This window comes from Melanotaenia boesemani, chromosome 19 (assembly GCF_017639745.1).
Source record: "Melanotaenia boesemani isolate fMelBoe1 chromosome 19, fMelBoe1.pri, whole genome shotgun sequence".
In the NCBI taxonomy this organism is placed as follows: domain Eukaryota; kingdom Metazoa; phylum Chordata; class Actinopteri; order Atheriniformes; family Melanotaeniidae; genus Melanotaenia; species Melanotaenia boesemani.
This window is the reverse complement of record NC_055700.1, coordinates 10,629,238-10,644,532: the sequence shown is the minus strand read 5'-3', so window position 1 is coordinate 10,644,532 and position 15,295 is coordinate 10,629,238. Positions and strand designations below refer to the sequence as shown.

At 38.1% G+C, this 15,295-nt stretch overlaps 1 protein-coding gene across 5 annotated transcripts; it reads left to right on the top strand.

Moving 5' to 3' along the window:
- Positions 1–619: 619 nt before the first annotated feature.
- c19h18orf25 (chromosome 19 C18orf25 homolog) lies at positions 620–14,833 on the top strand. Of its 5 annotated transcripts, XR_006008449.1 has the most exons (6): positions 621–867; positions 2,006–2,908; positions 7,561–7,731; positions 8,135–8,246; positions 8,375–9,480; positions 14,821–14,833. XR_006008449.1 is itself a non-coding variant. In XM_041969811.1 (5 exons), the coding sequence occupies exons 2-5, from the start codon at positions 2,074–2,076 to the stop codon at positions 8,562–8,564; spliced, it is 1,308 nt and encodes a 435-aa protein (XP_041825745.1). In that variant the 5' UTR covers positions 620–867; positions 2,009–2,073; the 3' UTR covers positions 8,565–11,094. The 5 variants fall into 5 exon arrangements, 4 of the variants coding, with proteins under 4 accessions (XP_041825745.1, XP_041825746.1, XP_041825744.1 ...); XM_041969811.1 differs by lacking the exon at positions 14,821–14,833 and having other exon boundaries at positions 620–867; positions 2,009–2,908; positions 8,375–11,094; XM_041969810.1 differs by lacking the exon at positions 14,821–14,833 and having other exon boundaries at positions 8,375–11,094.
- Positions 14,834–15,295: the final 462 nt, after the last annotated feature.

Sequence of the window (15,295 nt, the reverse complement as noted above, 5' to 3'; positions counted from 1 at the left end):
TCAAATTATTTGACCTGATTAAAGAACTGTCAAAAAGCATGATATACCTGCATTTTTAAGTTGTTACTGTCTGAAGTTCTGGATATGCACATTCTTCAAGAGACTTGTACTGATCACATTTTATGCATCACCCCCCCCCCCCCCCCCCCCCCACAAATTCTAACTCTTTTTTAACTTTTTACCTTATATATCTTACATTATTCTATTTACCCAATTCACCTTTAAATTATAAACCTTTTGGTCATTAAAATAATTCAGTAAAAGACGAGAGGTATTTTTTCTGAGGGTTGTAAAAATAAATAAATAACTTTTCAGTTACTCCAGGTTCAGACAAACCAACATGGTCTATCTTTGTTATGCACACCAATAAAATACATTTGCATAATTTGCATAACATGAATTTCCCTGCAAGGGATTAATAAAGTATTTCTGATTTCTGATTTCTGATAAGTGAGATTCCTGTTTTGTTTGAGATCAAAATGGATTTAGGGGAGGGGGGAAAAAAAGCCTGACACTGACCACAGCACACTGTCCTGTTGCTCATTTTTCGTCATCCGGTATTAACCATGTACAATCCATTGGGGGTGCTCCAGTTTAAACAAGGTATCGGAAGTGACGCATTTAGCTTTGTGAACGACAGGCGACGGAGACATTTTAAACAAACATAGAGCTAACTGCTAATAGCTAACGCTGCTCGCGAAGGTGCGAGCGGACTGCGGCAAACACATTCAAATTTCTTCAACTTGTGAAGAAGTTAAGTGAATTTCGCAGTGCACTGTTTGTACAACGTAAATTAGACAGTCCGACAGTTACCGAAGATGTCAAAAAGTTGGACACTGGAAAACGAAGAATATAACTAACGCAGTGGTAAGTTGATACCAGCCAAATGCTATGTGGGGTATCGTTTTTAACTGTTAACATTAGCTGGTAGCGGATGACATGATTCTGCGTGTAGTACTCTGGACGGATAGATACTGCTTCCATTTATAGGTTCTTTCAGTGCAGCTGTCATGCAACCTGAATGTTTTTTCACGGCTTGTCTGCCTCTCGCCAAGTTCACGGAGGATATGATTATGACCGAGATTAGCATTACTACGCAGCTAAAAGGTTATGTTAGCTTTAGCTAGCCGCAGACAGAACGGACGAAAGCAGCTCTTTCAGTCAAATAAATTTTACGTAGCCAGCACGCGTGTTTGTAAGTAGCTTAACTTTAGCTTTAAGTATGAGATGTATATAAAGATTGGTTTTTTCCCCCATCGATGCTAATGGAAATTTTTGGACAAAATGGCTTAAAATAGCTGAGAATCCATGTTGTTCAAAGAAAAGTGGCCAGCCAGATGTCAAGCTGCACGTACACCCAGTATAGACTATACAAGATCTGTTTAAAATGTGTTTGAGAGTTGTCATTATGTATTACATTTTTTTAATAAATGCATTTAGCATTAAGAATTTATACTGTTTTTATGCAGTTGGGAGAGTTGAAGCAAAGACTTAAATTTTATATTAAATAATTCAGTGTTTATAACACTGAAGTGCTCACGTTAGATCGAAAGGCTATACATAAATAGACGTGCACAGTATTGGCTTTTTACTGGTGTGCTTCTGTATAATGTATTTATAATGAAAATATTTGCAATTTTCACCTAAACACAGTGATTGTAAAATCTTGTCTTATATAGTGAAAACGTGGTTTTATGACTACTCAAATGCATAGTTGCACTGCCATACTAAAAGGCCATGATATGTACATTTAAAAAATATTTGTTGAATGCGAAGCACACCTATATGTAACCTTTTTAAACAAAACTAATTATGGATGAACAATATTCAGTCATTTTTAATATCATATGTCAATATTGTTTATTATAATGTCAGATTTAGCAAATATGTATGATTGTGTAAATATACTTAAAATAAATTAAATACCTGTGCTCTAAGATATTCATCATGTTGCAACAGACTGTGACTGTTAAATGGAATTAGTGATGTTATGTATTTCTTCCAGCAGGTCAGTCCCTGTCCAGGCACATCGGTCCAAGTTGTCTGGACCTTTGGGCTCTGGGCTTAACTAGCATGAAGATGGCTGATTCAGAGAAGGTAGATGAATTTTTGGATGCTGAATGCCCCACAGAGTGCCTGGATGAAGCACAACCAGTCCCGACTTCCGTTCAAGGAGAACAGGATGAGCATCTGAAAACAGAGACCACCACCAGTACCAGTTCGCCCCCAAGGGAAAAGGAGGCAGACAGCCCCTTGAATACGGAGGGTGAGCAGAGTCTCCTCTCCATGCCATGCCTGATGAAGGAGCTCAGGCGAGACTCCCCAGAGTCCCAGCAGACATCTACAGGGAGTGACAAACCTGTGTCACGTCATATCTATGAGAGCGACTCCTCGAATCCTTGCATGCTCTCCCCTTCATCGAGTGGCCACCTGGCTGACTCAGACACACTTTCCTCAGGGGATGAAGGTGCTGCTCCTCCTGCAGGGGGAGAAGAAGAAGGAAACATGGAAGCTGCAAATGATCCTGGGCACGTAACAAAAAGGCAAACATCTGCTACAGCTTCCGGGGGAAGGAAGTCTCGGCGGTCACGTTCGGAGAGTGAGATGCCTCCCAATGCAATGGCTGCAAAAAAGAATCGCTGCCAGCCAACAGTGGTAGCAGCAGGGCAGGAAAAACAAACCAATGGCAAGCTGGGAAAAGTGAAAGGTCATCGGAGTCAGAAACACAAGGAGCGTATGCGTCTGCTGAGGCAGAAACGAGAGGCAGCAGCACGGAAGAAGTATAACCTGCTGCAGGACAGCAGTACAAGTGACAGCGAGCTCACATGCGACTCCAGCACCAGCTCCTCTGAGGATGAAGATGATGACACATCCGGAGGAAGCAAGACAATCAAAACTGATATTCCAGGTAACTTCCACTGATCCTATTGCATACTTATACCACAGTACTACATCTGGTAACAGTAGAAGACACTTAAATAGATAATGTAAAACACTATGATACAATACAGCATTAAAATAGAGGCAAGCAACATTTTGGAGTTAGTAGTAATTGGACATAAGCCCTTTGCATAATATTGAAATAAGCCAAACCAAATTGATAGTTTGACTTAAGAACACGTAATAGACTTGTACAAAGTTTTTTACATTTATATAAAAACATCACAAGCTCTGCTTTTTTGTGTTTGTTTTATCAATCACTCTTTCGTCTTCCTTTCAAGACATTTCTTCATTCATCATCTATACTCATTTGCTTTGTCTTTAGAAGTATAGATGTTGTTTAGAGGGCCAATGCCCAGTCACTTTTCCTTTACATGTTTTATTTGAACTTTGTCTCATTGTTTGCATGCTGTGAAAGTTTAGGTGGCATTCTTCAATTCATGAAGCGTTGATAATCTAACACATAGTGTGAGTTCTGAGCTTTAAAGTAGTGAGCCATCTGTATTCCCATCATCTGCTCTAAACTGCAATCCTGCTGTGTAAGCCACATTTAATGTGCTATGTTGTGAGATTGTAGCTTTGAAATGCAAATAATGCTTTTTTCTTCTTTTTTTTTTATTTTAGGGGGATTTACTGAATGCGTAGATCACCCAAAACAGTTGTAGAAATTAAGTATATCCTAGTGTTTCTGTGCTTAATATGCCCGCAACATTTGACCATTTTTAGGTCCAGATCTGTTATACACTTCATCCTGCCCACTCAGAGGGCAGTAAATTGATTTCCTTATTTATTTTTACTTCCCAGATTTAGTCAGATGGTTTTCTGTTGTTAATTTGTTAGCATCTTTAAAGGGGAAGATAGCTTAGTGTAAATCACCAGAATATTTTAATGCATACTCGTCTTTGACTGAGGATGTTGTGTGCTGAAGTGAGGCACACAAATGTCCAGTAAATGTAAACATAAAAGGCACACATTGATAAGATAAGACTTTATTGATCTCTTAATTGTTGTATTGTCCACACACACACACATGCATTAGAAATAGTTTTTTATGCTGATGTTGTAGAAACTTATTTTCTATAACAACCTAAGAAACACCTCTGACTGTGATGTGAGGTGTCCAGAACAACTTGCAGATTACAGTTTTCAAGGTTTGATGCTTCTGTTGGAAAATCTTTGGGTTAGTTTTGATCAGCATTTTTCCTTTTCCATTCACATTAGAATTTGGCTTGTTGATTGTTAAGGTTTTGGTGTGTTGAGGTATTGTTTAGCTCTGTTGGAGTGTTTTTACATTGGTTGTAGTCTTTTGTTGAAAGCATTATCAAATGGTTTTGGGTAGACCCTAACGCTCCTTATTTTATAACTATAATTCAAGTTAAAGCCACAGACATAGTTAAACATATCTACTCCACTTATGTGACAGATTTACACTTAATTTCTATCAGATGGATGTTTGTACTTGATGTACTTGATGATGATGATTCACCAGTTAACCAGTTAACACACTTTCTGAACTTTAGTTACTGAATCAGTCACCCAAGACATCCAGCTTTCTTGTTAAGAGAACTTTAGTACATGAAATGTTTTCAACCATTTTTTACATCCCGCATACAGATTTGAGTGCTACAACTGCATGATGTAGTACATCAGCATGAAAGAGTCGATCTGCACGTAACCAAAAACAGTCATTTTCTCTTTAACACACAAGTCCACCTCCGAAGCATGAAAGTGCTACTGTATTTTCTTATGGCTTGGCCTCAATGTCTTTAAAGCTGGCTTCAGACGTGCATCGGAGAGATCCAGAGTGGGAGCCCAGATTCATGGGCTGCTGGACACCAGTTCGTGGGACAGGAACGGCATCGGCAGTGTTCTGGAGGAGGCCATGACACGCTTTGCTGTGATGCAGCGTCAGACTGAGGAACGCTTCCGCGTCTGGATGGAAAAGCTCGCACACCTCGACTCAGACAACGATTCGTCTAAGCGCTCCAGTGATGCCCCCGAGGGGCGGCAAGGGGCACGGCTATCCCCACCCAGTTCATTTTTGCCATCATCAGAATCTGCAGAGACTATGGCTGCCTACATGCTGGCACAAGAGAACAACAGTCTCACCCCAACCCCTATAAACAACAACAACATCCTCCCTGAAGTTGTCACTCAGAATGGAAATCTAGGTGTTCCAGATCCTGGCCTCTTGAATGTGTAGATTTCACTCCTTGCAGTTTCACACAAGAATCATAGGACTAGTTGATTCAGAAAGCATGGCAATGGGTTATAATAGGTACATGATACGAGGTCACTAGGCAGATACACTATTAATAGCAGCTGGGCCGGAGCTGGTCATTTGAACTTGACTTTGTGCAGACTGAGACTCGGCGTGTCGGCAGGCACTGAATCACTGTGAGATTTGACATTCAGAGTTATTCAACTCACCTGTTTGATTTCTCCAGCCTCTGTGACATGGACACAGGGCATTTGTCACAACACTGATGAGTCAGGGCTTTTATTGTACTCTTCATTGTATGGCTTGTTTGTTTTTGTTTACCAGCTGAACACAAACACAGATTATTTAATTCATACAAGAGTGCATCACAGTACCTTGGCAGTCATTAATCATTACAGTGCTAGGTGGGGTGTTGCTGTGTAATAGCATGTGCCTTGTCATTATGAACTCATGCTGGGAATAATAGATCAAGCATTTTAGTGCTATTTTCTGTAGAAACAGGTTTAAATCACATCACTCCTATTTCTCCCGATCCATTTGTACTTCTTTCAAATGGCTCAGGAAAACCTTATCTTGGTGGCATAGCTTTACTAACAGCAGAACATTTAGCCAGAAATTTGCCTATGAAAATAAACATAATATTCTAACTCTCTAAATTTCTTGCTTTTTAAGATATTACAAATCTAGATTAGATATGTTAACATTTATTACTTTTTTTTTACTTGGCCTTTCTGTTTTCCTTTGCTGCCTTATTGCAGTAACCAGAAACTAGTGAGCAGAGAAAATAACTCCCAAGTTTTTATTTTTAGTAGCCGGTGTATAGATTATAGGCATCAGAAAAGGCATGGGTTCCTTTGTTGTGGCCGTTAACTACAGTGCCAAGACCCTCAAACTTTCACTTGCATAATATTTATCCAGTTATTTTGTTGTTTGTACAGGTTTGCCTACCAGCCTGGCCTGTATCTCCACAAGACACTGTGTTTTCACAGCTTTGACTTTCAACTTTTAAAAGCCAGGCAACAAACCCACAGTTAGGCAGCAGTGAAGCAGCTGCAATATGGTGCATGGCAATGTTTACAGATTTTTCTTTGAATTGAAAACAAAAAAAAGATCAAGTGGCCTTCTGTGGTTCAGATCCTGTGGTCCTTTGGAAAATACTCCTCACACCTCTCATCAAACTACAATCACTAGTTTAAATGACCATTAGTGTCAGATACAGACACTGCTAACTCTGAAACAACAGACGTTCTTGAAGAAATCTTTGGCCTAAACATATTTGTAGTTAGGATGTTCAGAAGTGGTGTTGTATGTGATATGTCACTTTTACAAAACTTAAAGCTGAAGGCATTGTTGCCCCACCTGTTTGCATGTGATTATATCAGTATATAGGATGTGCAAGGCCAAATTAGTTATCAGCAGCATGTGTGCAAGGTATAGCTGTGCTTATGCTCATAAATGGAAACTGATGGGACATTTTAATTCTTTGTTTCCCCTTGCATATTGGTTTTCTTTTAAGTTGTATGAATATTGTTTGTATTTTATGATGCATAATTTCTTGTGGATTGAAATGGATCCAACTTCACTTTTTGTTGTATTGCCTTTAAATCAACAGTTTTGTCAACACATTAAAGAGAAACTGGTGTATAGAATCGAAATGTGTGCTATAGAAAAACACTAAAGGGCAGTCCGTTGTTTACCAAAGAGACTACCCTGGTTTACATTCGTCTTTAAAACATGGCCTTTACATCGGCAAGTGCTTTGTCTCTGGTTATCCTGCTACCTGTCTGTTTCAGCCTCATCAGCTTTTAATAGGCTGTGTTCTCTCATTGTACATGCTGTCCAGACGAACCCCCTCAAACACCCACACACACGTCTAAATAGCAGTGTGTGTGTCTCCAGGGGACTCTTTTTACAGGGTAGAACAAAGATATGTGTTCCCGCTTATACACAGTTACTCTTCTGTTGTTTATTACACAGCTACATTTCATTCACGGAATAATGTTATTTTGAAGTGTTTTGTAATGACTGTATTCTAGTGGAGTTTTTATGTGAATGGCTGTTATTTCAAAGGCAATAAATGGATGGAAAAATTTGCAAAATGTTTATTATTGAGATAGAAACACAACCCACCTCCACAATGGAGAAAGCAGAAAAGCATATTCATAGCTGCAGTTATGCATAATTTACAGCAGAGCTAGCGCTGTCAAACCGATCACAGCATGTTTCATTTTAGAGTTAAAACAAACCTTTAACGTTAGGTAAAGGTTATATTTATTTAAGCATATTATGGGTGCTACAACTATCAAGACTGGATGCAGTGTCCAGTCTCTGTTCCAAATGGTCCCATTATTCTCAGGCATGATATGAATAATGAAGTGTTTTTTTTTTGTTTCCTGCAGACGGGCCTCCAGTAGTGGGTCACTATGATATTTCAGACACTGATTCTAACCAGGAGAGTATGAGTGTGGAGACAGTCCGGCCCACGGTGATAAAGCATGAGCTAAAAACACACAGAGGCCAGAATATGGCAACTCACTCTGTGTGTATAAGAGCTCTGAGCTCTATCTCAGGTCAGTTACAAACCTGGTATATTCAAACTGATCATTTCCTTTTAGTGAAGGCAGGCCATTTAAGGGCATGGTTGTCATCAAAAAGCAACGTGAGGAAACTGACTTATTTATGTCAGTAAGACTCCTCTGAAGTACACTTCATCCCACACACACTGCTGGCTTGTGTTTGGTCCTAAGTTTTTTTTTGCTTGTATGAATAAAAAAAAAACCCTAAGTGACAACATGGTGGTGTCAGAAACAGGAGTGTTCAACCTACCAACTAATTGTCACTTGTTGTTACCCAGTCGGTTTTTCAAAATCCATTCATTGTTCTGTTTTTGTCTCTGTCAAAGCAGGTGGCCTGAAGCTCTCTACTCCTCTCGTCTGCCACACAATGTATGACTTTTCCTCTCATTTATTTCAGGCCACGTGGAGGCAGAGCTGTTGCACAAGGAGAGCTCTCAACAAAAGGGCCAGATTAAGATTGCGTCCTCTGACTCTGAGGTGGAAATAGTCGGAGTTCAAGAGAAAGCACGGTAAAGGCAGTCAGCGAGGACACTACCAGTAAAATAACATTTGTACTGCTCCACCACCAAACAAACGAGATGAAAACCACTTTTAATTTTTTTTTCTTTTCCCTTTTTTTTTTTTTTTTTTAATCCAGATGTGCCCATCCATGTGGAGGGGTTATAAAGAGTCTGTCTTCCTGGAAAGAGAACTCAGTGGAGCAGTTTAACAGCACAAATCAGTCACAGCTCTGGACTACTGTTTCCCCTCAGCCCAACTGGGTGTCTCCTCCTGAGGTGGTGGACCTCACGCTGGACGAGGATGCCGGACACAAATATCTACTTTAAACAACTTCTACACTGAAGACTCCTTATTTCCTTCTCTGCCTCTTCATCCACCTTGCCTAGTCTAGGAGTTTAGGCTGAAATCCTTTCTAGAATTGCAGCCTTGCCTGTAACCGTTCATGGACTCTTCCTGCTCCAGAGCACTTTTGTGTTTTTAACTTTCCGTTGAACAATCATCTGTCAAAGCCATTCTACTGCTGTGATTCCCTGATTGTGGCTTATCAGCTACAAATTTAACTGTAATTAAGTGACAGCACTTCAAGTGCAGGTGGAAATGTACAAGAGTGTTTTTAACTGTTAACAATAGCAATATCCTCCCTTCATTTAATACCTCGTTTACTGCTACAGGTAGTCATTTTGTGTTGTGTGCTTGCAAGATGAATTTTGACAACTTCACATTGCTGCTTAAAAGCAGGTCAGTATCACAACACAACTGTTGACCTGCTTCATCACAGACTTTGAATAGGCGGTTTTTAAACGGATTTAGCATTTTCACCTGACGTCAAACACAAGCTGCACTTTTCAATGTACAGTAGACCACACATGAATGGCAAAGTTTCTGCTGGGGAGGATTTTTGTTTTCAAGGTCTCTACACTGGATGTGCAGTATGCATTAATAGCTTGCTTTACATTGTTCAATATAGTCAGCTTAGGCTCTGATACTTGCAGGTGTTTGGGTTAATTTTAAGGATATTTCGGGGAATTATTCGCTCTTTGCTGTGAGGGAAATGAGGACATTTAGAATGCCTGTCATAGTCTGACCCTTTCCAAAGGTATTGGAATCCACATACCCTTGTAGATCCTTAAAAGCTCACTAATCAATATACCATATCTAACGCAGAAAACAACTCTCGCCATTTTTGGGGATTGTGCCTGTCTGCGTCATGTCCAGGCACGAAACTTCTTCAGCTGACCCCTTGTTAAGTAGCTGGATAAAAACAGACTTGCTGCTTTACTAAGTTAAACTGGCTGTCACTTCTTATTTTGACTGAAAGACCTGACAGTGATATCAGTTTTTCTATTTTTTGTTGACAGGAACCTAATGTGTTAAAACCATTATGCAATGGGAAACTTGTGTCCAAACTTTTGACTGGTAGTGTGTGTGTATATATATATCTATATATGTATATAGATATATATATATAAAAGCAGGTTTTGTTTCTGCTGTAACTACTATATTATAAAATTGTTTGCTTTTTTTTTTTAAGGAAAAAAAAATTAAACACCCAACTCTGCAGGAAAAGCACACACACTACAAAATATCATTGATTTTCTCCACAGTAGTTCTACATATGTGTGCTGCGAGTGGTGTGCTGGCAAACAAGCCATTTATCTTTTGTTTGATGTGTAGGAACCACGTTTTTTTTTCTCTTGAGTCCCAACTGACTTGGTTATCTGTGAATGTATGACTTTGCAGTACCGGCTGGGTGTGTTTAATGTTTGCATGCTTATCCAGATTTCTTGCAAACTCCTTTAAAACTCTGGGGACCCCTTTCTAATAACTAAAGAAATGTATCTTCCATTGAATACTGCTAAGCTAGATGGCCAGAATGCCTTTGAAATGTGCACTATTTTCTTTTAGAATGGGAGAAATCTTATTCTTTTATCTTAGAAAGCAGTGGATTTTTGAAGTATCAACAAATATTTTAATTAAGTACACACACACACACAAAAAAAAGTGAAAGTAGTGTTGAGTTTGTGATTATGTGTGGGGCGTTATGAGACATTTACTGTATGCGCTGTTTTTACCCTGAGCCTCAGGGCCTGTTACTCTTTCCCTGCAGTCTTACTTTGTGCTCATGCAGTACTGCAGCCAAGCTGGTAAATTTTTTATTAATAGTCCAACTTGACACAATATTTTTAATTTCTTCTATCACATATTGAATAACATTTACTTTGCTAAGTGATGTTTGAGAATTATAGAAATATATTAACTTCTGCTGGTCACAGAAAGGGAAAATTTTAAACAAACTAAACCAAAGTCTAAGTGGAATTTCACTTTGTTTCATTTTACTGTTTTAGAATTGTATGTTCAAACCATTTGTCATGAAAAGACATGATATGAATTATGTTTTCAATTCAAGATATTGTATAGTTATATCTTTGTTTTTATTTGGCCAGTCCTTTCCACTGTATGAAGCTGCCACGGTAATAATTCTTTGTCAGACCACTTTTCCTTGTAAAATTCTGCACTTAATTCTGCTATTGTTTTATGGGATTATTTTAGAATATTAGTAAAACATTACCCATGTCTTTACTAATTGAGGTGCAGTAGAAAGCAGGGCATGTATGCTTGATTTGGTTGCACATTGCATGTTTAATGGCTTCTCTTTTGTTAACCTCAAGTCACAAATCTCCCTCATTACAAGTAATGCAGCCTTGCTCTTCTCTCGTTTTCATTTCAGTTTTACTGTCAGTATTTTAAATTAACAAATGTTTATTTTGTTGCTTCTGCAAGTCCTTGACTTCCTTGAAATCAAGTCTGTAGAACAAAAAGAAACTATTTTAAAATTAAAATAAATTGTGTATTTAATGATTGGTGTACAGTTTTTTCCTTTATTCCTTATTATTAGTAATACATTTTTAAAGGAGGCTATGTAGTCTTTTGCTCATCTTCTATGACTGTTATGAAGTCAGATACAGTAGTGTCAAAATCATAGAAGAAAATAGGAATAGTGAGCATTATTTGCAGTTTCATAAAGTGTGCTGATTGAATGTCTACAATTTTCACAACCTGCTCGGTTGAAAATATGTAACTGGCCTGAACAGAAAACTGATATTTGACAGGTCACTCATCCGTTCCTGCAGGATGGAGGGTGCATCATGGACCATCACAGGTCCAATGCAAAGATGACTGAGACTGATATCCATTCAGAACATGTAAGATAGCAATCAGATAAGTCAAATAGAAACTTTATATATATATATATATATTTTTTTTTTTTTTTTTTTTTTTTTCTTATTTAAAAAAAAAAAAAAGATTTAGTGTATGTCAGGGGTTATGGAAACAACCTACAGATTATTAGTTCTTTGAATCAGTTCTTACATCCTCCAGTAAAATGCTTTTGGTTTCACTGGTTGCAGCACAAGCCCAAAGCATGACTGATGGAATATATTTTACTTTCACGGGTCCTCTGAGCTTTATAAAAAAAAAAAATGTCAAAATCTTCTTTTTAATGTTCATTTGAAAATTTCTTATGCTGAAATTTGTGGTGAGGATCCTGGAAAGATTTCTTCAGATGAGGAGACATTATTTGCGCAGATGTCAATGCTTCCCCACTCCTGGGTCTTTCTTCAAGCTTATCTCCTGTAAAGTTTTTGTTTTCTACGGAGGGCAACATGGTCCATCATTATTCTTACTTAACTGCAATGTCTTAATTACATTTCAAACAAGAAGCACTCAGACTGCAGACCTCTGCCAAGCCATAGGCTCAGAAAAACCCCTAAAGCCCCCACAGCAGCCCACCAACGCTATGCCAACACTCTTATGTACACTTACAGTTACTATCTATTTCCATTTGACCCTGGAAACAAATCCTTAGACATCAAGATGAAGCAAATGGTGATAATAGTCTTGAAGTTAATGAAGAAATTTTCATTTTCTCTGATGGCAGCAATCTAGGTTAGCTCTTAGTGTATTTAACATCTATCATTATGCCATCTTGTTTTTTTTGTTTGTTTTGTTTTGTTTTTCTGTTTGTTTGTTTGTTTGTTTGTTTGTTTTTTGCCAGTGATTCTGGTCATAATCAAGTTAGAAGCTGTAATGGCAAAATTATCTCTATTTCCCCATAATAAAAAATCATAAAAAAAAATATGGACCCTAACAGTCATCCAGTTCACTCTAAAATGTATTCATTTGTTCTTTATTCCATATCTGACATTTCCTGAAAATTTGATCAAAATCCACCCATAACTTTTTGAGCTATGTTGCTGTTTGACAGACAGACAGACAGACAGACAGACAGACAGACAGACAGACAGACAGACAGACAGGTAACCAGGAAAATGACTATCTGAAAATCTGTGTAATCTTACAAATTTGTCCTGTGACAATTGTTCTGCGCTTTAAAGATATTATGGTTGCTAATTGTTAGAACAAGTCAGTCAGAGAGTTTAAGACACTGAAACTGGCTTTTCCTACTTCCTACTGATGACTGTGAAGGAAAGACAGCTTTAGAAACTACTGAAGCCATAATATTTTTCCCCCCACCAGGTCAGAAATACACCAAATTTAAAATGTTCCAAATGTTCTACTTTTCAGAGAGCAGTTTGTCTTGTTACTTAATCATTTGACTATAAAAGATATTTTGAATGTTTTTACTGCTTTTAAAAAATGTATCTTTACAACTTTTCTCTTCCTCAAATTCATATATTAATGATGCCGATAGAGTAAATGTATTCAAGTTCTTTCCAGAGTTGAACCTGGTATGTTTTTGTTTATAAAATTAATAATATGTTCTACCATAATTTAAAAAAAATGAATGAGATGTCTCATTGTTCTCTTTTATACTGTGGACAAGCAGTCTAGACAACTGCATAGCTGTGAACAATAAAACATCACCCTCACTTACCAAAGTGGCATGCTGGGTCGGAGGTCATACTGCGACACCTGCCGCTAGGGGGACATATGGAGTTCGCATGAAGAAGACAATGAGGGAGTGGAGCAATGCAGTCTGTGGGGCTCTTTCTTCCTTAAACCAAAGCCCTCTGGCTGCCTCTTTTCACCCTCAGGGCAGAACATCAGCTGTATGCTAATTTTTACAGCGGAGTGGTGGCCTCATAGAGATGTGAAAGGCTCCCTCTCTGAGCCAGAAAGGGTTTGCCTTCTTCTTGCAGATGTCTCTTCAAGCTGCAATTATGCTACTATAGCTTCTGTGTTACACATGTGCTGTTCCAATTTCCAGGTTTATTCGAAGTGGCTGCATATTCATTTTAGATGGCATCAGTCACCAGCATACCCCAGGCTCTACAGCAGAGACCTCAAAGCTGATGATTTTATTAACATTATCCGTGTTTCTGGTTCAAGGTTATGAAAAAGATAGAAATAATTACACAATTTTATATGAAACAGGAAAAATAGTTAAACTGTTATTTGAGACGAAAGGAGGCTGACTACAGAAGTTCAACTTGCGGTGGTAGTAAAGCATCGTGAAAAGCCTTTTGTGTTTCCCCGCAGGCTGTAAGCATTAGATGGTGGGAACTAGGGGATGAGGACATATGGGACTAAGAGTTTTGTGACCCCTCAGCTTCCCCATGTCCATCTGTTCCTTCATCCTTAAGGCTTAGCCCTTCAGGCTGAAAGCTTTTCAGGACAGCTTTTATGCTGCACTTTAAAATGGGAAGACTAAAAGAAATTATGACAAAATAAAAGATCATTTGAAGCTACATTTCCATGATAACTGTGATGATTTCTGTTTACAGTGAGATGCAGAAATAATATTCCACTCTTGATGTTGGGAAGTGCTGCAAAATATGTATGCTGTGCTCAACTCATTAGCAACCCCTTATTTTTATATATTTTACTTTCAAGGTGTCAGCTTTCTTCTAATCTTTTAAGGTGTCCTTGAGAAATAAATTCAGAAATTCTTTCAAAGTTTTGCTATGGACCAAAGATGCTTTTTTTTTTTACTCATTTTTAGTCCAGTCATAAAATCCAACTTTCAGTGATGTGTATTTTTTGGTTAACTAAGCCACTATATACTGACTTATGAAAAATATCATTTAAGCACACATAAAGCAGCCAACTCAGTGTTATATCTTCATTTATCAGACAATTAAACAAAGAGTCCACTTAAAATTATATATTTAGACATTTTACCACAGTCAGACTTATACAAAAACACATAATTGGGTAACATTTATCAAGTAGCATTTGTGAAAGAAAAAAAAAGCCAAAACACAGTTTAACAGCAAGGAAATGGTATTTTTGCACCAACAAGCTGATACCCTGAGAGCCTTCAGCCAAAAACCTGGTTTATTCTGGCATGGGGTGCATGAAACAAATTAAGGACCAAAGAACAAGGGTCAGGCCAAAAAAACTAAACAAACAAATAAACAAAAAAAGACAATAAAAACAGCAAAAAATTCAGTTACGTTCGGACAGAGGACCTTGGGGCATAAAAGGTTTTTTTCAGTTAATCTATCTCCTCTTCATCAAAGTCTCACCAGAAATGGTCTCCATGGAATGGTGGCTTTTAAGAAGGCATCCTTTAAGAAGGGAAACAGGGAGAAAAAGCTGATTTATGCCAAATGATGCCAGAATTTGACTGAAAATCAGTAGCAACTGCTAAAGAGGAATATGGTTAACATTACTGAAGCAGTGTCTGAATGGATCAAATGGGAGCTCGCATCCAAAGATGAGCTCAGTAATTTCATTTAAGAAGCCCCGAGAACTAATTCTGAAGATCTCTGGAAGCATTTAAAATTTGTTTGCTTCACAGGGTTCAATCTAGAGTAAAGGTGCTTGTAGCCTCTTAGAAATGTAGAAACTCAGTTGTTGCCTCATGTACTGTGTTCCATTTATCTTTGAATATCATTTAATAAATCATAGCATCAATTTATTGTCAATACATCTTCCTTGAAATGGAGGATGAATCTTGACTTTTGCACAGTACTGTATATGATAATATTTTTCTGGCTCTGGTGGATGTACGGATGTTGCTACAGTTGCACAATAGCCAAACCAGTCACATGGGTTCAAACTCACAGCATTAAGTAAGTGGCTACAGCGGACA